General features: G+C 38.2%; 1 protein-coding gene across 1 annotated transcript in view; it reads right to left on the reverse strand.

Annotated features, from left to right (window-relative positions):
* The window catches only part of C1H20orf96 (chromosome 1 C20orf96 homolog), a 139,813-nt gene that overhangs the window by 7,310 nt on the left and 107,201 nt on the right, over nucleotides 1–25,302 (reverse strand). Inside the window, exons 7-8 of the mRNA XM_053700240.1 lie at nucleotides 23,975–24,061; nucleotides 23,063–23,181 (exon numbers count right to left, since the gene is read on the reverse strand). Of these exons, the coding sequence (XP_053556215.1) occupies nucleotides 23,063–23,181; nucleotides 23,975–24,061 (206 nt within the window). The remainder of the gene's footprint in view (nucleotides 1–23,062; nucleotides 23,182–23,974; nucleotides 24,062–25,302) is intronic.

Genomic DNA, 25,302 nt, shown 5'->3' on the forward strand with positions numbered 1-25,302 from the left:
ATTCAGACACAGATTTGAACAATACCTAGGCTTATAACTACCAATTTAAAATACAATATACTTCACCAATTTTGAACCAATTCGTAGCGGTCTTTAGGTCATCTCATTTGAAAGAAGGTTTTTGCACAAATCAAGGATAAGTTTTAAGCTCCTTGCTGAAGTGAACTTTTTTTTTTTTTCAGGTATATCGCAGCCAAAATCAGATCACTAATTTTCAACAAGTTACAGACAACTCTCTCTTGTGCATTCAACACTCCCATTATATAATCATTGATGACATCATGTGGGTGGCACTACGGGAGCTGACCTTCCCATTGGTTATCTGGGAAGTCTAAATCGGATTGGCCCTTGGAAATTTCATTTTTAACAGCCAGAAAGAACCTTCTGGCTGTAGTTCTCGCAACATAACACCAGGTGGCAGCATACAGTACAACATAGCAATACAATACAGCATTTCTGACATTTTTAAGCAAGTTAATTTTTTTTTTATAAAATGGTTATTTAATCAGATCACACTCTCTGCATTAATCATATATAACCCCAATTACAGATGGTTAATATTAGGTTATTTTTTCTGATTATTCTGATACCAAATATGTTATATTATTAACATTTTATTATATTAAGGTAATTTAACACTGCTAATTATTAGCTTAAAATGCATTATAATTTTATCAGTATTCTGGCATTTCTTTGCAAATAACAGCTTATTTTTATATCTCCAGATTGGTAGTATTTAAAACTCCTGATATTTGCATCCACCCAGATATAGTATGTGACATTTCTGTGTATTTCTTCCTGAATACATAAATCCTGTTTATGTCGATCTGAAATAAAAATAAATGTTAATAATCACTTCTCTTCAGGTCCATAAACATCTATTCATGTTCTTAAACACACAGAGGCTAAGATATTCATGCCTTCAAAAAATATATATATATATATATATATATATCATTCAATCTTTTACTTTCCATATATATATATATATTTAGATGTTAATGTTTGATATCACATAAATATACATCTCATATCCATTAAAATATATATAGTTGTTTTGAAATCATAATGTAAGTCATGGGCCTTCACTGTATTATCCTAACATTCTAACTTTTCAGTAACTTCAGTTGCCAGACTTTTTGTCTCATACTCACCACATGGGGTCAATCCACGAGTAGTTGTAAAAGTCTTAATGCAGCATATTTCCTGTTTAGCCAGCAGTGCAGATGTGGATTTAAAAATTAACACCATGTGCATAAAAGCTGCCTCTCCATGATTTTGATCAGTTCCAAAAGGGTAATTCAGACATTTCGTCTCCATATATTTGCCTGTATCCTGAAACTGTTATATTTTAGTTCCTTGCTAAATTATACAATTGCATAATTTAACATATTGAGTGTGTGAGATCTGCCAGAGATAATCCTTTGTTCTCCTTTCAGCCAAGAATGTCTCCTGTGCAATTGGAGTGGGGGAGATCTAATCCTTTGTCCTACAGACCATGTTCACATCCACAGATTTATTAGATAAAGTTAAATATATTTCTATATATTATTTAATAATATTTCAAATACCTTGACATAAATCCCCCTTTCCAATTCAAAAATATGTAGGACACATGTATTTGAATTGGATCAAGGTTAGTGGTATTTGGTGAGGATGTTGACCGTACACATCATGGACAGTCTTCTATGTAGATAGTCTGTCAATTTTGAACCTTCATGTTTATCAGTTAGGCATCTTTAAACTATAGTATGTCTCTAGTTCATTTGGGGATAGGACACTTAATTTTCCCTCTATGACTTGTAGTTGGGATCTGGGATGACACGCTCGCAATTGATTGATATGGACCCATTTATTTATGAAACCTTCATTTTTGGGGATCCGTATTTTATAGGCCACTGGAGATATTTTGTCAGTAATGACAAAAGGACCTTTCCATGAGGGAAGAAATTTCTTCTCCCTAACCTGATCTCTTCCAAAGTTATAAAGATAAACTTTATCATTTATTTCATATTCCTTTTTGGATGTTTTGAGATCATAATAGGTTTTAGTGGCAGTTGCGGCTCTTTCTAAATTCCTTTGAGCAAATGCAAAGGCATGTTGCAGGTGTTTCCTTAGGTTTTCCACATATTGATGTGTATTGGCAGCGTTTATCAAATTTTGGTCTGATGTACGGTACAGCAGATGCTGAGGTAGAACCATTCTTCTACCAGTCATCAGTTCAAAAGGTGACATCTTGGTAGCACTACTTGGAGTTGCTCTTAATGCCATTAAGACTAGAGGTAGTTTTACATCCCAGTCTTTACCTGTTTCACTCACAAACTTTTTGAGGATTTTAACAATAGACTGGTTGTAACGCTCTACACCACCACTTGAGGCAGCTCTATAAGCAATATGGAGCTTTCTTTTAACCCCTAGTATTTTCCACATTTTTGTCATCACTTCGCTAGTGAAGTGGGTCCCCCGATCTGATTCGATTCTTTGGGGCAAACCAAATCTGGAAAATACATGGTTGATGAGCAATGCTGCACATGTTTCAGCACTATTGTTAGGTGCACTAATGCACTCTACCCATTTAGTGAACAGGCATGTCACTGTTAACATGTATTTGTTACCTCTTGATGACCTTGTTACTGGACCAATAAAATCAATTTGTATATCTGACCATGGCATTACCATCCCCCTTTTCTGCAATGGCGCTCTATGCATTGGTGCAGTGGGTTGGAACTGTGGGCAGATTAAACACCCTTGACAGTAGGTTTGAACGTCTTTCAACATGTGTGGCCAAAAAGCATAATCACGCAATATTTCATACGTGAGTTTGGCACCACGATGACCAGATGTGGGAGCATCATGGGCATGTTGAAGCATTAGACCCCTGAACTTGGTGGGTACTACCCACTGCTGGATGCCAGTTTTGGAGGTTCTAATTAACAAACCATCCTGTAACTTGAATTGTGATTTAGATTTTATTAAGATTCTCAGATCTTCTTTGCCAATACAATCATCTTTTGAGATGGGGTTGCTTTCAGGATCTTCTATGTGTTTATAGAAGATGCCTACAATGGGGTCTTCTTTTTGACTAGTGATCAGGTCCTCACTAGGAGAATCCTGACTCCATTGTACCAAGTTAGGCTCACTCTGTTGTTTTGCCTGGTTTCTGGTAATGGCTTCTACCTGAATTGCACCCATTAAGTGGTCAATATTAAGGAGTTCTCCAGTTATGGCTCCTTGTTTGGCTAATGAATCCGCAAGGTCATTGCCTTCCTTATCCGGACCTAGAATTCTGGAATGACCCTTGGTCTTTTTCCAGTGTATGGTTAAATCATTGGATACTACCAGATTATCAATCTCGCAGAACAACTTGCCATGCTTGACTGGTTTGTTATTGCTTTTCTGCATGCCATTTCTTTTCCAAGTTGGCAGGTATTCAACAAAGCTGTCACGCACATAATTTGAGTCAGTTATGATCACAAATTCATTAATACTATGTTCAATAGCCATTTCAATGGTTTTGAAAACAGCAGTTAGTTCTGCAACCTGACTTGATCTTGGTCCAATGTTGAAACCTATAGATATATTTGGGAATCCATTTGCCCCAGTTATACCAATGCCAGCGACTAATCTGCGCTCATTATCAATAGTGGCATGGTAAGAACAACCATCAACATATACCCAAGGTAATGTTTGACAATGGTCCTCATTGTACATTTTATATGGGGAAAGCAATTGTTCTTCCAGAAAATCATCTTCTGATAATTCTTCCCCAGGATCTCTAGCAGTACAGTCGTGGAGCTCAGCAAGCCCTTGTGCGACTGGATTCTTTTTATTCTGCTTGTAGCGAATTTCTAAGGGCCAGCCTTGTAAGGAAAGAGTCCACGCTGTTATGCGGCTATTAGACAAATTCCCATCTCTTATTCTCTCACTTTGCAAATATAGCAAAGGCTGGTGGGCCGTTTCTACAATAATTTTCTCGCCCTGTATATAGCTGCGGAAATTTTGTAGAGCCCATACAGTAGATAAGAGGGCTTTTTCGCAATCGTTAAACTTTATTTCTACTGGGGATAGATTTTTGCTCGCATAAGCAATGGCTTTGTTCAAATTATCATGCTTTTGGTATAACACAGCACTCATGCTTACATCTGTGTACCCTGTTTCTAAGTAGAAAGGTTTACCACCTTCAGGGTACGCTAAGCAAGGTGCTTGAGTGAGTTTTCTCTTCAGCTCTCTGATGGCTGTCTCTTGAGACTCACTCCAGTGCCATTTCACATCCTTCTTTAGAAGAAGTAGTAGTGGTTTAGCTAATTCCGCATAATTATCAATGAATTTGCGAGAATAATTCGTCATACCCAGGAATGATCTCAATTCCTTTAAGTTAGTTGGGTTTTTAGAATTCACTATAGCTTCCACCTTTTTCTTCTGGGGATTTAATCCGTCAGAGGTAACTTCATGCCCCAAGAAGTTTACACGAGTGCGGCACCATTGAGCTTTTTGCAGGGATAATTTGACACCTGCCCTTTTAAGTTGGCTGAGGACGTGTTTAAGTTCTGTGATGTGTTTTTCAAAGTCTGTGCTTTTGATTAAAACATCATCAACATAAGATAAGGTCCCCCTTTCCAGTGCGTCAGGCATAGCCTTATGCATGAATACAGCAAATTCATGTCCAGAATTTATGTATCCAAATGGAAGTCTCTGGAATGCATACTGAACCTTTTGGAAGGAGAATGCTAGCTTATATTGGTCCTCTTCATGTACCTTTATGGTCCAATATCCCTGTGCACAATCAATGGCAGTGAATATTTTGGATCCCTGCATTTGTGCTAGGCACTGGTCAATGTATGGTACAGGCCAGCCAGACATGTATACTCGTTTGTTTAGCTGTCTTAAGTCAGCACACAAACGCCATTGTCCATTGGGCTTAAGGACACCTAGAATAGGATTATTATAAGAGCTGTGCACCTGTCTGATAATACCTCTTTCTTCCAAATTCCTTATGATCTCTGCAAGAGAATCATATGAGGCTAAGGGAAGTCTGTATTGTTTGACAAATACAGGTGGTGCATCGGGATCTGTTTGTATTCTTGCAATGTGCAAGTCTGTAGTACCACAGTCATAAGAATCCTTAGCAAAAATATCCTTGTACTCCATCAGTAGTTCTCGCAGCTGTTGGCGTTCATCATCGCTGGAACAGCCATTAGCTAAGGATATTTGCTCTTCGACTATTTGCTGAAATCCTGGAAAGATTTCAGGCTGTCCTATTTCATAGGCTTCTTCCAGTCTAGAGGTGAGATCCCCTTGATTATAATTTACATTGCTCCCATGACTCTGGGTATTGGGGTAATCTTGCTGTTTGATTGGCTGATCAAACACTAGAGAGGCTTCTTCAATTTTACAGATGCCTTCCTCTGAGCTGAAGGGATAAATAGATTGAACATTAAATAGACCCTCTGGCATAGATGCAAAGGATTGTTCTATTAATTGTTCTTCAGTTAGGTATCCTTCAGGTATTAGCCCAATTACATTATTCTGGAATCCAAAAGTGTAATAACTTGATTCCAGTGCATATCCTATGGTAGTTCCCTTGGATAATGTTATATCCTGTGGGGTCATGTTATGCACAATAATATGTATTGGAACAGTTCCAATATTCACCATAGGAGTGTAAGTCACTGACACCCAGATTTTGTATTCTATGGGAGAGGCAAATTAGTGTTTCAGAAGTTTTTAATTTCTGACCTCTCTTTACCTGTAAGGGTAAAAGAAATTTATCAGCCCCAGCAGGAATTATAACATCGCTAGATACCTGCATATTCACAGCATATGGCAATTGCTGGTTTGATTTCAGGGCTGCATTTTCATCCTGAAATACTTCAGGGTCCCCCTTTAACCTGCTCCAAAGGCAAGAGTTAATCAAATCTATTTGTATGGCATATCTATGTAAAATATCATTGCCAATGTATATTTGATTATGGGGAGTATTTAAAACTAAAAACAGGTGCTTCACTGACTTATTACCAATAGAGATAGATAATAAGCACTTAGCTGTGATGTTATAGCTTTCAGACCTGTCATCCAGGCCGTTGACACAGTGGTCTTGGGGAGAAAGATATTTAATCACTTTAGGTTCAGCTATTTGCGCTAATAAACCTTCGCTTATATAGCTAGCTTCCTGTTTTAAATTTATTTTAGCATACTTGGTTTTACCAAGGTCATGCACTTGTATAGGGATAAATAGATCCTCTTTAACTCTCTCAATCCCTGTGAGGTATTGAGCATGGTCTCCCCCTTTAGGGATTTTAGGATCCCCCTTGTGGAGTGATATGGTTAATATATCGCCATCTAGGGAGATATTCGCTATTTTTCCGGGCGAAATTTTAAAAGTATTACCATCAGAGCCACTAAAAGGAGTCTGATCATCTATTTGTAGAATAGTGATTTCAGGTGTAGAGTTATTCCTGAAATGAATCTCCACAGCATCTGGTTTCTCTTCCACCACGTGACAGCTGTGTCGGGTGCGAGATGTACCAGATTTTTCATAATTGATAGGCCGTTTAACTTGCGACCAAATTACATTATTTATGCAATCAATTATGGTGCTTAATCGTTTCAGGAGATCACTACCAATAATTAAACGATCAGTTGGCAGATCCACTATAATGACAGGGTGTCTTATGACCCTGTTCCCCAATTTAAATTTTAACCAGGCAGTACCGTAGACTTTTAGGGAGTCACCCCCAACACCTATTAGAGAACCGTCAAATTCTCTTATTTTGGGTTTGTGGGGTGTTAGCTCATTTAGCTGTGTGTAGTACCTGTGGGATAAGATAGTTGCCTGTGACCCAGTGTCAATTAATCCCCTGATAGGGTTGGAGACTGAATCTTGCAGCTCAACTAGTACATAATATCTTCCTGCAGTTTCTATCATTTCACACATAAAATTTGCATTCTTGTACATCTGTGGGCTTCGCCACGTTTTACCTGGATCCGCTGCGTCATTCGATGCAGAGGAAATTTCATACCTACCTGTTTCCCCTATGACAAGGTCATCTGGGTTCTTGTGTACTGTATCTGTGGAAATAATGTTAAGAGAACACTGCAGAGGAAAAGTTTGGTTAATTTTTCCCGGCTGATATCGCTCATTGTCACAGCTAATTTGTCCGTTTCCGGTCTGTGGGGAGATAACATGATTAGTATCATTGATATTTATTACTACATTTTGTATATCTCTCCCCTCCCCTTCAGGTGATACTGCAGTATTTATGACTGTGCCTGTGGTCCACTGCTGACCACTGGCTGTACCCCTAAAAAAGTATTGTTCGGTTGCTGAGCCGTAGATTTTTGACTCATATTAGCGATTTGTTCGCTCAACCGATTTAATTGGGTAAACAGCATATCTACCTGATTGTACAAGTTACCTCTACCCCTGGGCCTATCTCTTGGTGCCCCATTGTACTGATTCCTGGACCATTGGGTTCCCTCAGAATCAGGGCCACTATTTCTATTCTGGCGTGGTTGCCCCTGGGGTTCAGCTTGTTCAGCATTAGTACTTTGGGGAGCATTATATACCTGGGGTGTCTGGTTACCCTGAGAATATCTTCGCCGTCTATTGTATCTACCCTTGCGCGGATACCAATTATTTGGTGAGTATTCTCTTTGTGAGTAATTATTCACCTGATTATGTCCCCCACTTTGGTTATAGTCTCCCTGCGCCTCAACCTGTGTAGGGGGAGGGGCAGAATTAAACCTCTGTGGAGATGGCCTGTTTTGACTGGCCACCTCTGCATAAGTTCTCTTGTTAGACTCCAAATTGAGGGGTTTAGGTGACACCCTAGTTTCTGCTACAATTTTGGGTTTTGATTCCTTTTTAACCCCCTGCTCACTGGACTGCTGAATAGAGTATAATTTTGTACTCTCTTTGATCAGCCATTCCAATGAGCAGTCCTCATCAAAATCTCTAGCTAAGTTAATTTTGATGGGTGTAGGCAATGCTTCAAAAAATAAATTTACAAATTCTGAGCCATCAAATCTGGGATTATCTTCAGCCATACTGTACGCATTTTTCAATACAGAAAGGAATTCGACTGGACTCTGATTCGCACGACACTTTAAACCATATACCGCTATTTTCGCGGCAGTTTTAGTGCGATATTGCCCGAATTCTTTTCTGCATTGTTGTTTTACCCCATTCCAGGAATGAATATTCATATCCTTTAGTGAAGCAAAGAATTTGTGATGCTTACTGTCAAATACCCAAGGCAGAAATTCAATTTTCAATTTCTCACTTGTAACATTCATTATAGCTAACGCATTTTCAAAAGCCTGTAAATGATCAATTACAGATGTTGTTCCCTTATTGGAGAATATAGGTACTGCGCGTTGTACAAAGGTGATTATTTTATGTGAATCATAGACTTTATCAGACTTATTTTGGGATTCTCTGTTAGAGTTTCCCTCCCCTGCATCAGCTGCGCTACAGCTGTCCTCTGGATTTACATCCTGAGGGGATTGTCTATTTGGGAAATCTACTTCTGACCCGTTAGGGGTCATTTGTCTATGTTGTTCTATATATTTTCGTACCTCGTCCCTGACGCGTTCGCTAAAGGAGTTAGCATTATCTGTATTATTCTCATTGCTAATATAAGGGTTTTCATTATGGCGATATGACCTTTTTAAATCGCTTAATTCTCTCTGGCTTTGCGCAAGCTGTTTATTTAAATCTTGTATCTGCGTGATTAAGTCCATATTGTGCTTATCTAAGGTGGCTAGGTTTTGGGCAAATTCATCCATTTTATTTTTGGCTATTTTTAAACCCTCTTCGCGTCTGCGCGAGGAACGAATACTATTTTCTAGCTCCTGTATTTGCAATCGTTTGTCTGTGACACAAAACGACATTTCGTCAATTATGCATATTAAAAGGGGCCAGGATTTTAGTATTAGTTCGTCTCGCTTTTTGGGAGCTTCGCATTGATTAATCATTAATAATTCCTGGAAGAATTCATTCTCTTCATTCCACATATTATTATTAACGGTAATATTTTTAGCCCTAGTTTCAAGCATATCCATAAAATCATTTAATTCACCCGCAATATTAAACTTCCCTTTAAGGTAACTTAAGATATCTTTCTTAAGGACCTGACCTTTAGTAATAGGTATGGTTATGGGACCAATTTCATTGCTATGTGTAGAATTAAATGAGTCACTTCTGGCTACAGACATTATTGTATTGGTTTAGTATTTATTTAACTAAAATGCTAATACAATTTTTGCCAATAAAAAGAGAGAAAAATTTTATATTTCAAAAAAAATATTATTAATTTTGAAATATGAAAAATTAATATTCCGAAATATGAAAAATTAATATTTTTTGATTAACTTTGAAAATATGAAAAATTTATATTTTTGATTAATTTTGAAATATGAAAAATTAATATTTTTATTAATTTTTCAAAATTAATCTTTAATAATATTTCAAGATATTAATGTCAATCTCGAAATATGAAAATTTATATTTCAACTCTTCAAAAAAAAAAATTATATCTTCAAAATATTAATATCGAAATATGATTTTTTTTTATTTTTTTTCTCTTTTATAATAATTTCTATTTACTTACAAATATATTATATCAATTATGATGGATATTATTAAATCTCATGCAATGCCTCCAATTATTATGTCAGTATATTTATGAAAATCTTAGCAGTGCTATCCAAATAATATATATAAGTTTATGGCAGGGTTATAAACACAATACAAAGAAATAGAAACCCTTATCAACCATGCACCTACTAGACCATACAATTAATATAAATATCTGAATTCTTTTATTTAGTTAATATCCATAAACATATTGAACTATATTTGCAATAAAAGGAAACTAAATAAAAGTTTATATGCGTTAGAACCAACTCTTAAGATATGCTATTCTTCTTACAAAACCCAGAACAATATACCTTCACAATTCAGCCTTATTTATTTAACACAATGGGACTAAAAACCTTTAACATCCAAGCAATACAATTCTAAACAGTGTTTATAAAACAATAGGATAAAATATATATTCTGCTATTTAACTGCAATTTATCCTAATACAAAATTAACCGACAATATCAGAACTTGTATAGATGAGTTACTTAGCCAATTCAGACACAGATTTGAACAATACCTAGGCTTATAACTACCAATTTAAAATACAATATACTTCACCAATTTTGAACCAATTCGTAGCGGTCTTTAGGTCATCTCATTTGAAAGAAGGTTTTTGCACAAATCAAGGATAAGTTTTAAGCTCCTTGCTGAAGTGAACTTTTTTTTTTTTTCAGGTATATCGCAGCCAAAATCAGATCACTAATTTTCAACAAGTTACAGACAACTCTCTCTTGTGCATTCAACACTCCCATTATATAATCATTGATGACATCATGTGGGTGGCACTACGGGAGCTGACCTTCCCATTGGTTATCTGGGAAGTCTAAATCGGATTGGCCCTTGGAAATTTCATTTTTAACAGCCAGAAAGAACCTTCTGGCTGTAGTTCTCGCAACATAACACCAGGTGGCAGCATACAGTACAACATAGCAATACAATACAGCATTTCTGACATTTTTAAGCAAGTTAATTTTTTTTTTATAAAATGGTTATTTAATCAGATCACACTCTCTGCATTAATCATATATAACCCCAATTACAGATGGTTAATATTAGGTTATTTTTTCTGATTATTCTGATACCAAATATGTTATATTATTAACATTTTATTATATTAAGGTAATTTAACACTGCTAATTATTAGCTTAAAATGCATTATAATTTTATCAGTATTCTGGCATTTCTTTGCAAATAACAGCTTATTTTTATATCTCCAGATTGGTAGTATTTAAAACTCCTGATATTTGCATCCACCCAGATATAGTATGTGACATTTCTGTGTATTTCTTCCTGAATACATAAATCCTGTTTATGTCGATCTGAAATAAAAATAAATGTTAATAATCACTTCTCTTCAGGTCCATAAACATCTATTCATGTTCTTAAACACACAGAGGCTAAGATATTCATGCCTTCAAAAAATATATATATATATATATATATATATATATATATCATTCAATCTTTTACTTTCCATATATATATATATATTTAGATGTTAATGTTTGATATCACATAAATATACATCTCATATCCATTAAAATATATATAGTTGTTTTGAAATCATAATGTAAGTCATGGGCCTTCACTGTATTATCCTAACATTCTAACTTTTCAGTAACTTCAGTTGCCAGACTTTTTGTCTCATACTCACCACATGGGGTCAATCCACGAGTAGTTGTAAAAGTCTTAATGCAGCATATTTCCTGTTTAGCCAGCAGTGCAGATGTGGATTTAAAAATTAACACCATGTGCATAAAAGCTGCCTCTCCATGATTTTGATCAGTTCCAAAAGGGTAATTCAGACATTTCGTCTCCATATATTTGCCTGTATCCTGAAACTGTTATATTTTAGTTCCTTGCTAAATTATACAATTGCATAATTTAACATATTGAGTGTGTGAGATCTGCCAGAGATAATCCTTTGTTCTCCTTTCAGCCAAGAATGTCTCCTGTGCAATTGGAGTGGGGGAGATCTAATCCTTTGTCCTACAGACCATGTTCACATCCACAGATTTATTAGATAAAGTTAAATATATTTCTATATATTATTTAATAATATTTCAAATACCTTGACATTATAAATAGATCCATCAGCCATAATCGTTAGAGATACCATCCCATAATAAATAAGGGAAGCCATTAACCCCTGCACGCTGCCCCAAATGAATACTTACTAAAGGATTAAATAGGTCCCAAATGAGATCAAATGCAGAGATAAACTCTTCAAAGTGCAAGTTTCCAGAACCTAGAAGACAAGAGCATTTACCTGCAGATCCAGGCAGAAAGACAGCTCACTGATGTCGGGCAGAAAGACAGCTCACAAGGTGTGAAAGGACACTTACTCCTATCAGAGAACTGTAGAAAAAGAGAGAATAGAGTAACCAACTGTGGCTCTCTATAACAGGGGTACCAATAATGTTAGAAGTAAAGCAAAGACAACCTCGCCACTTTCTAACTCTAAAAGCCACCACTACTCTTACTAAAGAGATTGACATGGACACAGCTAGACCCAAATCCTTGCTTGAAGGGAAAAATACCTATTAAAGGATTTAAAATTTCTCAGACACTCATCTTTGCCGTCCTCCTGTTCAAAGAGGCAAAGAATGACTGGGGGCTATGGGTAAGGGAAGTGACACTTAACAGCTCTGCTGGGGTGCTATTTGCCTCCTCCTGCTGGCCAGGAGATGAATATGCCACTAGTAATTGGAATGAAGTTGTGGACTCTCCATGCCATAGGAAAGAAAAACTCATATTTTATATGTATGTTTATGTTGTATTTCCTTTGCCTGCATAATTTACATCACAGTTCAGCTGTTTGTATTGTGTTTTGATCTTGTATGCACCTGCTTCCAAGTTAAAAGTTTCCAAGACTCAATAATGCCCCTTGGGTCTGTGAGGCCTAACAATGAGAACCAAAAGAAGTATAAAGTCACTCACAGAATGCTTTAGATGCTGGGCATTCTCACTAAGGTAAAATGAATGCAGTATAATATACAACGCAATCGACTGCATGCTTCAATTCACTTTAAACTTTACCTTTTGCATTCTTCTAAAGCAGTATTTTTAGCAATAGGTTTGTAACTGGAGCGCCAATGAAAAAAAGTATCAGTTGTGTTCAGCAATCTATTGCGATTAGATTTAATGCCATTTTAAAACTTAGGTCTTTGAGTCACAAGGTTCCAAAGGATTCTACTTTACGGAAGAAAAATCTGTGGTCCTGGTCTCATCATTTTACATTTCTCAGTGTATTCACTAAGCCATTTACAGCTGCAAGAGAAGCTAATCTGTTTTGTGTTTTCTATGCTTGTGAGATTACCTTGAAATACAGAACAAACTTGATAAATAATTAGAGGTGTATAAACCAGTAGTGAGTTAAAACTATCCTAAACACCTTGCATTTTTTATGTATTTGATTTAGCCAGATAGTTATAGCAGCGCTAGTTACTGACAAGGTAAACACTGACATTCCTGCAAGATTCTGCTTTTCAGCAAACCATCTGCTAGATTACGAGTTTGCGTTAGAAGCTGTGCGGTGCTAACGAGCAGTTTATGCTCACCGCTCACTTACAGACAGCGCTGGTATTACGGGTTTTTAGAAACCCGGTGTTAACTGCAAAAAAGTGAGCAAAGAGCAAAATTTTGCTCCACATCTCACCTCAATACCAGCGCTGCTTACATTAGCGTTAAGCTGGTAAAACGTGCTTGTGCACGATTTCCCCATAGGAATCAATGGAGGAGAGCCGGCTGAAAAAAAATCCTAACACCTGCAAAAAAGCAGCGTAAAGCTCATAACGCAGCCCCATTGATTCCTATGGAGAAAATACATTTGTCTCTACACCTAACATGAACCTCGAGTCTAAACACCCCTAATATTACACTTATTAACCCGTAATCTGCTGCCCCGACATCGCCGCCACCTGCATTATATTATTAACCCCTAATCTGCCGCTCCGGACACCGCCGCCACCTACATTATACTTATGGACCCCTAATCTGCTGCCCCCAACATCGCCGACACCTACATTATATTTATTAACCCCTAATCTGCCGCCCCAATGTCGCCGCAACCTAACTACACTTATTAACCCCTAATCTGCCGCCCCCAACGTCGCCGCCACTATAATAAACGTATTAACCCCTAAACCTAAGTCTAACCCTAACCTAACCTAAATATTATTTAAATAAATCTAAATAAAAAATAATATTATTAACTAAATTATTCCTATTTAAAACTAAACCTATAAAATAAACCCTAAGATAGCTACAATATAACTAATAGTTACATTGTAGCTATCTTAGGGTTTATTTTTATTTTACAGGCAAGTTTGTATTTATTTTAACTAGGTAGAATAGTTATTAAATAGTTATTAACTATTTAATAACTACCTAGTTAAAATAAAGACAAATATACCTGTAAAATAAAACCTAACCTAAGTTACAATTACACACTACAATTAAATGAATTACCTAAATTAAATACAATTAATTACAATTAAATAAAATTATCTAAAGTACAAAACCCCCCCACTAAATTACAGAAAATAAAGAAATTACAAGATTTTTAAACTAAATTACACCTAATCTAATCCCCCTAACAAAATAAAAAAGCCCCCACAAAAGAAAAAAAAAATCCCTACCCTACACTAAATTACAAATAGCCCTTAAAAGGGCCTTTTGCAGGGCATCGCCCCAAAGTAATCAGCTCTTTTACCTGGAAAAAAAATTACCACTCCCCCCCCCCCAACATTAAAACCCACCACCCACACAACCAACCCTACTCTAAAACCCACCCAATCCCCGCTTAAAAAAAAACTAACACTAACCCCCTGAAGATCACCCTACCGTGAGATGTCTTCACTCAACCAGGCCGAAGTCCTCAACGAAGCCGGGAGAAGTCTTCATCCAACCGGGCAGAAGTGGTCCTCCAGACGGGCAGAAGTCTAAATCCAGACGGCATCTTCTATCTTCATCCATCCGGCACGGAGCGGGTCCATCTTCAAGACATCCTATGCTGAGCATCCTCTTCTTTCTGAATGAAGGTTCCTTTAAATGACGCCATCCAAGATGGCGTCCCTTCAATTCCGATTGGTTGATAGAATTCTATGGCCAATCGGAATTAAGGTAGAAAAAATCCTATTGGCTGATGCAATCAGCCAATAGGATTGAACTGGCATTCTATTGGCTGATTGGAACAGCCAATAGAATGCGATCTCAATCCTATTGGCTGATTGCATCAGCCAATAGGATTGATCTTCAATCCTATTGGCTGATCCAATCAGCCAATAGGATTGAGATCGCATTCTATTGGCTGTTCCAATCAGCCAATAGAATGCCAGTTCAATCCTATTGGCTAATTGCATCAGCCAATAGGATTTTTTCTAACTTAATTCCGATTGGCCATAGAATTCTATCAGCCAATCGGAATTGAAGGGACGCCATCTTGGATGACGTCATTTAAAGGAACCTTCATTCAGTCGTCGGCCGTGGAAAGAAGAGGATGCTCAGCGTCGAATGTCTTGAAGATGGACCCGCTCCTCGCCGGATGGATGAATATAGAAGATGCCGTCTGGATGAAGACTTCTGCCCGTCTGGAGGACCACTTCTGCCCGGTTGGATGAAGACTTCTCCCGGCTTCGTTGAGGACTTCAGCCCGGTTGGGTGAAGATGTCTCACGGTAGGGTGATCTTCAGGGGGTTAGTGTTAGTTTTTCTTAAGGGGGGGGATTGGTTGGGTTTTAGAGTAGGGTTGGTGGTGGGTTTTAATGTTGGGGGGGTATTTGTACTTTTTTTTTCAGGTAAAAGAGCTGATTACTTTGGGGCAATGCCCCGCAAAAGGCCCTTTTAAGGGCTATTTGTAATTTAGTGCAGGGTAGGGCTTTTTTCTCTTGTAAGGTGTATCCAGTCCACGGATCATCCATTACTTGTGGGATATTCTCATTCCCAACAGGAAGTTGCAAGAGGACACCCACAGCAGAGCTGTAATATAGCTCCTCCCCTAACTGTCATACCCAGTCATTCTCTTGCAACTCTCAACAAGCTAGGATGTTGTAGGAGAGAGTGGTTAAATATAGTTAGTTTATTTTCTTCAATCAAAAGTTTGTTATTTTTAAATAGTACCGGAGTTGTGCTATTTTATCTCAGGCAGTAAATAGAAGAAGAATCTGCCTGAGGTTTCTATGATCTTAGCAGGTTGTAACTAAGATCCATTGCTATTCTCACATATGTCTGAGGGGATTACACAAATGAGGTAACTTCAGCGAGAGAATGGCGTGCAGTTTATTCTGCTAGCAGGTATGTGCAGTTATAATTTTTTCTAGAGATGGAAAACACTAGAAAATGCTGATACCGGATTAATGTAATTTAAGCCTGAATACAGTGATTTAATAACGACTGGTATCATGCTTACTCCCAGGGGTAATACCCTTATGATATTGCAATATAAACGTTTGCTGGCATGTTTAATCGTTTTTATATATGCATTGGTGATAAAACTTTATTGGGGCCTAGTTTTTTCCACATGCCTGGCTTAAATTTTGACTAGAAACAGTTTTACTGAGGCTTTCCACTGTTATAGTATAAAAGTTACAGTTGGTGCAGTTAAAATTACAAACTGTGACATCCAGCTTCCCTCACGAGTCCCCTGTATGCTATAGGACATCTCTAAAGGGCTCAAAGGCTTTCCAAAGTCGTTTATTGGGGAAGGTAGGACCACAGCTTGCTGTGGCAGTTGGTTGTGACTGTAAAAAAAACAAAAAAAACCTGTCTATTTCGTTTTTTGGATCCGTTTTTTGAACTAAAGGGGTTAATCATCCATTTGCAAGTGGATGCAATGCTCTGCTAGCCTATTACATACACTGTAAAAATTTCGTTTGATTTACTGCATTTTTTCACTGTTTTTCAAATTCTGACAAAATTTGTTTCTCTTAAAGGCACAATACCGTTTTTTATATTTGCTTGTTAACTTGATTTAAAGTGTTTTCCAAGCTTGCTAGTCTCATTGCTAGTCTGTATAAACATGTCTGACATAGAAGAAACTCCTTGTTCATTATGTTTAAAAGCCATGGTGGAACCCCCTCTTAGAATGTGTACCAAATGTACTGATTTCATTTTATGCAATAAAGATCATATTCTGTTTTTAAAAAAATTATCACCAGAGGAATCTGACGAGGGGAAAGTTATGCCGACTAACTCTCCCCACGTGTCAGACCCTTTGACTACCGCCCAAGGGACTCACGCTCAAATGGCGCCATGTACATCTAGGGCGCCCATAGCGTTTACTTTACAAGACATGGCGGCAGTCATGGATAATACACTGTCAGCGGTATTAGCCAGACTACCTGAACTTAGAGGTTAGCGAGATAGCTCTGGGGTGAGACAAAATGCAGAGCATACTGACGCTTTAAAAACCATGTCTGATACTGCCTCACAATATGCAGAAGCTGAGGAAGGAGAGCTTCAGTCAGTGGGTGATGTTAATGACTCAGGAAAGATACCTGATTCGAATATTTCTACATTTAAATTTAAGCTTGAACACCTCCGCTTGTTACTTAGGGAGGTTTTATCTGCTCTGAATGACTGTGATACCATTGCAGTGCCAGAGAAATTTTGTAGACTGGATAAATGCTTTGCAGTGCCGGTGTGTACTGATGTTTTTCCAATACCTAAAAGGTTTACAGAAATTATTAATAAGGAATGGGATAGACCAGGTGTGCCGTTCTCTTCCCCTCCTATTTTTAGAAAAATGTTTTCCAATAGACGCCACCACGCGGGACTTATGGCAGACAGTCCCTAAGGTGGAGGGAGCAGTTTCTACTCTAGCAAAGCGTACTACTATCCCTGTCGAGGACAGTTGTGCTTTTTTAGAGCCAATGGATAAAAAATTAGAAGGTTACCTTAAGAAAATATTTATTCAACAAGGTTTTATCCTACAGCCCATTGCATGCATTGCCCCTGTCACTGCTGCTGCGGCGTACTGGTTTGAGTCTCTGGAAGAGGCTTTACAGGTAGAGACTCCATTGGATGACATACTTGGCAAACTTAGAGCACTTAAGCTAGCCAATTATTTTATTTCTGATGCCATTGTTTATTTGAATAAACTAACGGCTAAGAATTCTGGTTTTGCTATACAGGCGCGCAGAGCGATATGGCTTAAATCATGGTCAGCTGACGTGACTTTAAAATCTAAGCTACTTAACATTCCCTTCAAGGGGCAGACCCTATTCGGGCCTGGTTTGAAGGAGATTATTGCTGATATCACGGGAGGAAAAGGTTGTGCCCTTCCTCAGGACAGGTCCAAATCTAGGGCCAAACAGTCTAATTTTCGTGCCTTTCGAAACTTCAAGGCAGGTGCGGCATCAACTTCCTGTAATAATAAACAAGAGGGAACTTTTGCTCAATCCAAGACGGTCTGGAGACCAAACCAGACCTGGAAAAAAGGTAAGCAGGTCAAAAAGCCTGCTGCTGCCTCTAAGACAGCATGAAGGAACGACCCCCTATCCGGTAACGGATCTAGTAGGGGGCAGACTTTCACTCTTCGCCCAGGCGTGGGCAAGAGATGTTCAGGATCCCTGGGCGTTGGAAATTATATCCCAGGGATATCTTCTGGACTTCAAAGCTTCCCCCCCAAAAGGGAGATTTCACCTTTCACAATTATCTGCAAACCAGATAAAGAGTGAGGCATACTTACACTGTGTACGAGACCTCCTAGTTATGGGAGTGATCCATCCAGTTCCAAAGGAGGAACAGGAACAGGGTTTTTACTCAAATGTTTGTGGTTCCCAAAAAAGAGGGAACCTTCAGACCGATTTTGGATCTAAAGATCTTAAACAATTTCCTCAAAGTTCCGTCGTTCAAGATGGAAACTATTTGTACCATCCTACCACTGATCCAGGAGGGTCAATATATGACTACAGTGCATCTAAAGGATGCTTATCTTCACATTCCGATACACAAAGATCATCATCGGTTTCTCAGGTTTGCCTTTCAAGACAGGCATTACCAGTTGTAGCTTTTCCCTTTGGATTAGCTACAGCCCCAAGAATCTTTACAAAGGTTCTAGGGTCGCTTTTGGCGGTCCTAAGGCCGCGGGGCATAGCAGTAGCCCCTTATTTAGACGACATCCTGATACAGGCGTCAAACTTCCAAATTGCCAAGTCTCATACGGACGTAGCACTGGCATTTCTGAGGTCGCATGGGTGGAAAGTGAACGAGGAAAAGTGTTCTCTATCCCCACTCACAAGAGTTTCCTTTCTAGGGACTCTGATAGATTCTGTAGAGATGAAAATTTACCTTGACGGAGTCCAGGTTATCAAAGCTTCTAAATTCCTGTCGGGTTCTTCATTCCATTCCGCGCCCTTTGGTGGCTCAGTGTATGGAAGTAATCGGCTTAATGGTAGCGGCAATGGACATAGTGCCGTTTGCACGCTTACATCTCAGACCGCTGCAACTATGCAGGCTCAGTCAGTGGAGCGGGGATTACACAGATTTGGCCCCTCAACTGAATCTGGACCAAGAGACCAGGGATCCTCTTCCCTGGTGGCTATCTCGGGTCCATCTGTCCAAAGGTATGACCTTCGCAGGCCAGATTGGACTATTGTAACAACAAATACCAACCTTCTAGGTTGGGGTGCAGTCTGGAACTCCCTGAAGGCTCAGGGATCGTGGACTCAGGAGGAGTCTCTCCTTCCAATAAATATTCTGGAACTAAGAGCGATATTCAAGGCTCTTCAGGTTTGGCCTCAGTTAGCAACTCTGAGGTACATCAGATTTCAGTCGGTCAACATCACGACTGTAGCTTACATGAACCATCGAGGGGGAACAAGAAGTTTCCTAGAGATGTTAGAAGTTTCAAAAATAATTCACTGGGCAGCCTATCAGCTATCCATATCCCAGGTGTAGAGCACTGGGAGGCGGATTTTCTAAGTCATCAGACTTTTCATCCAGGAGAGTGGGAACTCCATCCGGAGGTATTTGCACAACTGATTCTCCGTTGGGGCAAACCAGAACTGGATCTCATGGCGTCTCGCCAGAACGCCAAGCTTCCGTGTTACGGATCCAGGTCCAGGGATCCCAAGGTGACACTGATAGATACTCTAGCAGCGCCCTGGTCTTTCAACCTGGCTTATGTGTTTCCACCGTTTCCTCTGCTCCCTCGACTGATTGCCAAGATCAAGCAGGAGAGAGCATCGGTGATTCTGATAGCACCTGCGTGGCCACGCAGGACCTGGTATGCAAATCTAGTGGACATGTCATCCTTTCCACCATGGTCTCTGCCTCTGAGACAGGACCTTCTACTTCAGGGTCCTTTCAACCATCCAAATCTAATTTCTCTGAGGCTGACTGCCTGGAGATTGAATGCTTGATTTTATCAAAGCGTGGCTTCTCCGAGTCAGTTATTGATACCTTAATACAGGCACGAAAGCCTGTCACCAGGAAAATGTACCATAAGGTATGGCGTAGATATCTTTATTGGTGTGAATCCAAAGGTTACTCATGGAGTAAGGTCAGGATTCCTAGGATTTTATCTTTTCTCCAAGAAGGTTTGGAAAAAGGATTGTCAGCTAGTTTCTTAAAGGGACAGATTTTTGCTCTGTCTATTCTTTTGCACTAGCGTCTGGCAGATGTTCCAGACGTTCAGGCATTTTGTCAGGCTTTAGTTTGAATCAAGCCTGTGTTTAAACCTGTTGCTCCACCATGGGGCTTAAACTTGGTTCTTAAGGTTCTTCAAGGAGTTCCGTTTGAACCTCTTCATTCCATAGATATCAAACTTTTATCTTGGAAAGTTCTTTTTTTTTTTTTGGTAGCTATTTCCTCGGCTCGTAGAGTCTCTGAGCTATCTGCCTTACAATGTGATTCTCCTTATCTGATTTTTCATACGGATAAGGTAGTCCTGCGTACCAAACCTGGGTTCTTACCTAAGGTGGTATCTAACAAGAATATCAATCAAGAGATTGTGGTTCCATCCTTGTGTTACACAATCTGGACGTGGTCTGTGCTTTAAAGTTTTACTTACAAGCTACTAAAGATTTTCGTCAAACATCTGCTTTGTTTGTTGTCTACTCTGGACAGAGGAGAGGTCAAAAGGCTTTGGCAACTTCTTTTTCTTTTTGGCTAAGAAGCTTAATCCGCTTAGCCTATGAGACTGCTGGACAGCAGCCTCCTGAAAGGATTACAGCTCATTCCACTAGAGCTGTGGCTTCCACTTGGGCCTTTAAAAATGAGGCTTCTGTTGAACAGATTTGCAAGGCGGCGACTTGGTCTTCGCTTCATACTTTTTCAAAATTTTACAAATTCGATACTTTTGCTTCTTCGGAGGCTATATTTGGGAGAAAGGTTTTACAGACAGTGGTTCCTTCCATTTAAGTTCCTGCCTTGTCCCTCCCTTCATCCGTGTACTTTAGCTTTGGTATTGGTATCCCACAAGTAATGGATGATCCGTGGACTGGATACACCTTACAAGAGAAAACACAATTTATGCTTACCTGATAAATTTATTTCTCTTGTGGTGCATCCAGTCCACGGCCCGCCCTGTCATTTTAAGGCAGGAAATTTAAACTACAGTAACCACTACACCCTATGGTTCCTCCTTTCTCGGCTTGTTTTCGGTCGAATGACTGGCTATGACAGTTAGGGGAGGAGCTATATTACAGCTCTGCTGTGGGTGTCCTCTTGCAACTTCCTGTTGGGAATGAGAATATCCCACAAGTAATGGATGATCCGTGGACTGGATACACCACAAGAGAAATAAATTTATCAGGTAAGCATAAATTGTGTTTTTTATTTTGTTAGGGGGATTAGATTAGGTGTAATTAGTTTAAAAATCTTGTAATTTCTTTATTATTTTCTGTAATTTAGTGTTTTGTTTTTTTTGTACTTTAGATAATTTTATTTAATTGTAATTAATTGTATTTAATTTAGGTAATTAATTTAATTGTAGTGTAGTGTTAGGTGTAATTGTAACTTAGGTTAGGTTTTATTTTACAGGTAAATTTGTATTTATTTTAACTAGGTACAATAGTTATTAAATAGTTATTAACTATTTAATAACTACCTAGTTAAAATAAAGACAAATTTACCTGTAAAATAAAACCTAACCTAAGATAGATACAATGTAACTATTAGTTATATTGTAGCTATCTTAGGGTTTATTTTATAGGTAAGTATTTCGTTTTAAATAGGAATAATTTAGTTAATTGTAGTAATTTTATTTAGATTTATTTAAATTATATTTAAGTTAGGGGGTGTTAGGGTTAGACTTAGGTTTAGGGGTTAATAACTTTATTATAGTGGAGGCTACTTTGGGGGCGGCAGATTAGGGGTTAATAAATGTAGGTAGGTGGTGGCGATGTTAGGGCCGGCAGATTGGCGGTTAATAATATTTAACTAATGTTTGCGATGCGGGAGTGCGGCTGTTTAGGGGTTAATATATTTATTATAGTGGCGGCGATGTCCGGTTCTGCAGATTAGGGGTTAAAAAAAAAATTATTTTAGTGTTTGCGATGTGTGGGGGGCTTCGGTTTAGGGGTTAATAGGTAGTTTATGGGTGTTAGTATACTTTTTAGCACTTTAGTTAAGAGTTTTATGCTACGGCGTTGTAGTGTAAAACTCTTAACTACTGACTTTAAAATGCGGTACCAGGCTTGACAGGAGATTGTTTACCGCTCACTTTTTGTCAGACTCGTAATACCAGCGCTATGCAAGTCCCATTGAAAATATAGGACACGCAATTGACGTAAGTGGATTTGTGGTATTTCCGAGTCTGGCCAAAAAAGTGAGCGGTACACCTGTACCTGCAAGACTCGCAATACCAGCGTGCATTAAAAAGCAACGTTGGGACCGGCCAACGCTGCTTTTTAAGCCTAACGCAAAACTCGTAATCTAGGCCCATGTTATTTTAAAAGGACAGTCAACACCAAAAATGTTATTGTTTAAAACAATAGACAACGCCTTTACTACCCATTCCCCAGCTTTACACAACCAACACAGTTATATTGATATACGTTATAACATTTAAACCTCTACATTTCTGCCTGTTTCTAAGCCACTACAGACAGCCTCTTATCACATGTGTTTTTATTAGCTTTTCACAACCAGAGACTGCTAGTTCATGTGAGCCTTATAGATAACATTGTGCTCACTCCCGGAGTTGTGCACAACACAGGACTAATTGGCTAAAATGCAAGTCAATAGATAATAAATAAAAAGTCATGTGATCAGAGGGCAGTCAGAAGATGCTTAGATACAAAGTAATCACAGAGGTAAAAAGTATATTAATATAATTGTGTTAGTTATGCAAAATTGGAGAATGGGTGTGAGGACTATAGGCTGTGAGCTCTCTAAGGTCAGTCACATGGTATCTTTGGCAGTCTAAGAAGTTGGCTCTATATCACACAGTTTAGTACTCTATAAAACATACTTGGGCATGTGGAGCAACAGATCTCTGCAAAGCTTTTCATGCCTTTGACACTGTGACTTCTGCAACAAGACTCCTGTCTCATTTAAAGCCAAAATCTGATCATGAAGTTCTGCAATCACCTGAAAGGAAGAGACATGTAAGATACCATTGTGAGCACAAGGATACATTTCTCTATCCCTTCCTTATCTCCACCATCTTCTCTTTATCTCCTAAGGTGTAACTTTGGCTAATATGCATAGTTTTCAGCCACTAGTTCAGGGCTTGACATATGCTACCTTTTTTTGAAAACTTGAAGAGGTTTGTCTTTTACTAGATCATAAATGCAAATACTATAGCGCACTGCAAGACATATAATTAAATGCACCTTACAGTGCATTTTGCTTTAGAAGGTCATTCCCAAAATAAGAGCATTTCCCAACAAATGTAACTTAGAAGAGTCATTTAACCATATATTATTGACATTAATATTATGTAGCAACATCCAACTGCCACAGCAGAAAAATGGTCTATGAAATAACGAGCAGGCAGTTAAACCCAAGCAAAGGATTATTGCTGTTGTGTTAAAACCATTACGGATGTACAGCAACCAAAATATGGACATTTTTGATAGAGACATAATTAGCAATTGTTTACAATGCACATACAAAGACAATATGGCCGCCATAGGGACAGCACTCTGTTAACATTCTCCTGCTTTGTCTTTGCTTACTCTAATTTCTTTTCAAATCTACATCGCTTTCTCTTTTACTCTCTCCATCTACCCTCACTCCCATTATTTTCCTATTCCTCCCTTTTCTTTTTCCATCTCTCTTCCCTCTCCTCCCATATTGTCATTTCTCCTCCTTTTCCCATTGCTATTCTGTTGTCTCTCCCATCATGCTCTCTGTTTTTCCTATTTCCCGGATTTCTAACCTGTTTTTGTATCTGGATTTCTTTTTTCATCCCATGATTTTGCAGACATGTTCTTCTCACTGAGAGAGGCAGACTTTCCATGTAATACTAAATAAAACGATAAATATATATGTTTACATTTTCAATATATAGAAAACTTTTATTTTTGCACAAAATATCCATGTGCAAGTCTAGTTACAGAACTTTTACCAAAGATAACAATGCATGTTACATTCCTTTTTTAATTTCAAGAAAGATGAACAAACAATAATGTAGTCTAGGTTGTAGTAGTGCTCCCTCTAGTGGTACCTCTTGATAATACATTGTAGCATACTACAGGCCGAATATAAAAAAATGCTGTTCAAGTGTCTTATGGTCCTGTATGAGTATGAAATATTTGCCCTTTATTTGTAGGGGGCAATACATACATTTCTTATACCTCCCTTCAAAAAATGGTGAAGTGTAAACAATTTTGTCCTTGGAGTAGTAATAATTCATTCCATTATTGTTAGATAACTTATTTAACTCTAGTAAAACATTTCTACTATATCAAGAGTTGCATACTATCTAGGAACTGAAAGAAGCAAAGTCACTTTCCCCCTTGCTCCACAAAACTTGAGTGAGTGATTATATTTACAGTATATAACATAATCATACATTCTCTCTAGAGAGACATGACTTTTTTTGGCTTACCTTTTCTGCTTAGAGATTTGGTAACCAATTAACTTAAGAGTACTCTACTCTACATGTATGAGCCAAACACAACATATTACACACAAAGGGATTAGTTCTCTCATGGTTAAAGGGATACTGTGCTTTAAAACATATTTCCCTTTAATGTGTTTCTAGTGAGTTTTCATACCAGTTGCAGAGTGTTAAATATATGGGAAACTGCCTGTGTTTATGTTTGTTTTTTTGCATTTAAAAAGGCTGTTTTTGCTCACTGAAACCACCACTCATTGTACACAAGAACATGCCCATTCAAATGGGTTCTTATCTCCCTCTATCAATACACAAAGACCAAGGACAAAGATATTTACATGTTCATCATGGGTGGCGGTTTCAATCAGCAAAAGAAGAATAAACATAAAGGACCAATCCCCAATACATTTAATACTATGTAGCTGGCTTAACATGTCATTTGAAACACACTAAGCAGAACAAAATACAGTACAGGGTCACCTGAAACAAACTGCTATATTTATATCACAAACTATTACACATAGTTATAATAGTATTCTTCAAAAAGATTACAAAAGGAATTGTTTGTCCTATTTACACAGTTGTTTCAAATAATAATAAAAAAAAATTGCCTGGCTGCTAACTTGCTTTAGTAGGTCTCCTAGACA

The sequence above is a fragment of the Bombina bombina genome, chromosome 1 (assembly GCF_027579735.1).
Source record: "Bombina bombina isolate aBomBom1 chromosome 1, aBomBom1.pri, whole genome shotgun sequence".
Classification (NCBI taxonomy): Eukaryota; Metazoa; Chordata; class Amphibia; order Anura; family Bombinatoridae; genus Bombina; species Bombina bombina.